We start from the raw sequence: 816 nt of genomic DNA, 5'->3' as shown, positions 1-816 counted from the left end.
GGGAGGCAGACTGGGGGACAGGAGGTCTGGGGGTCTCAGTAGGAGGTGGATCCCCTGGGCGCCAGAATCTGAGTCCTCTGCCGAACCAGCACCGGCGGCGTTACCCTGGTAACCGAAGTCTGAGGACCCGTTGGGGGGGGCGAGTGAGGAAGGCTCTGTCGTACCTGGGGGTCAGACCAATAGAATCGTTTCGTTGTAGATCATCACCCGAGAGATGGGCAATAATGTTTTTGCCTGTGTATGTGTTTGTGTCTGTTAGCAAAATATCTCATCAACCACTGGATGGATTTTAACAGAATCTTCAGGGAATAATTCTTAGATGTTCATCTACAACTAATTAACTTTTGTAGTCAACATGATTTAAGATGGCCGCCACAGCTAACTGAGCTAAAAGTGGGTGTGGTCACGTGATATCACATGAAATCCTGCAGAACATTCCTTTCAAGGTTTGACTCTGTAAAAACAGGATTTTAGTCTAAAACTGAAGCGGTTTGATCCACAGTTAGTTTAACTTAATTAATCTGGGTGTTTCTCTGCAGATCCAACACTTACAATGCAGGTCACCGAGGAACACCAGGGAGTAAACAACATGTTTACATGTTTACATGTTGTTTGTTGTCACACAGAAAGGCCTTTTAAACGTGTAAATTAAAGGATTCATGTCAGTGTTTGAGAAGTTTGGATGTTTATCTGTCTGCAGCTTCCTGTGGAGGAGGAGCTCAGTCTGTTCCAGCGCTGCATCTTCCATCTGCAGTCTCTTTAACACACACCCTCACACACACACCCTCACACACACCTACACACACACACACCCTC

General features: G+C 46.2%; 1 protein-coding gene across 1 annotated transcript in view; it reads right to left on the bottom strand.

Annotated features, from left to right (window-relative positions):
- Positions 1-816, bottom strand: part of si:dkeyp-27e10.3 (UPF0606 protein KIAA1549) — a 13,867-nt gene that overhangs the window by 9,782 nt on the left and 3,269 nt on the right. The window contains exon 2 of the mRNA XM_017403766.3: positions 4-164. Within this exon, the coding sequence (XP_017259255.1) occupies positions 4-164 (161 nt within the window). The remainder of the gene's footprint in view (positions 1-3; positions 165-816) is intronic.

Source organism: Kryptolebias marmoratus, linkage group LG18 (assembly GCF_001649575.2).
Source record: "Kryptolebias marmoratus isolate JLee-2015 linkage group LG18, ASM164957v2, whole genome shotgun sequence".
NCBI classification, from domain to species: domain Eukaryota; kingdom Metazoa; phylum Chordata; class Actinopteri; order Cyprinodontiformes; family Rivulidae; genus Kryptolebias; species Kryptolebias marmoratus.
This window is presented reverse-complemented; position numbering and strand designations above follow the sequence as displayed.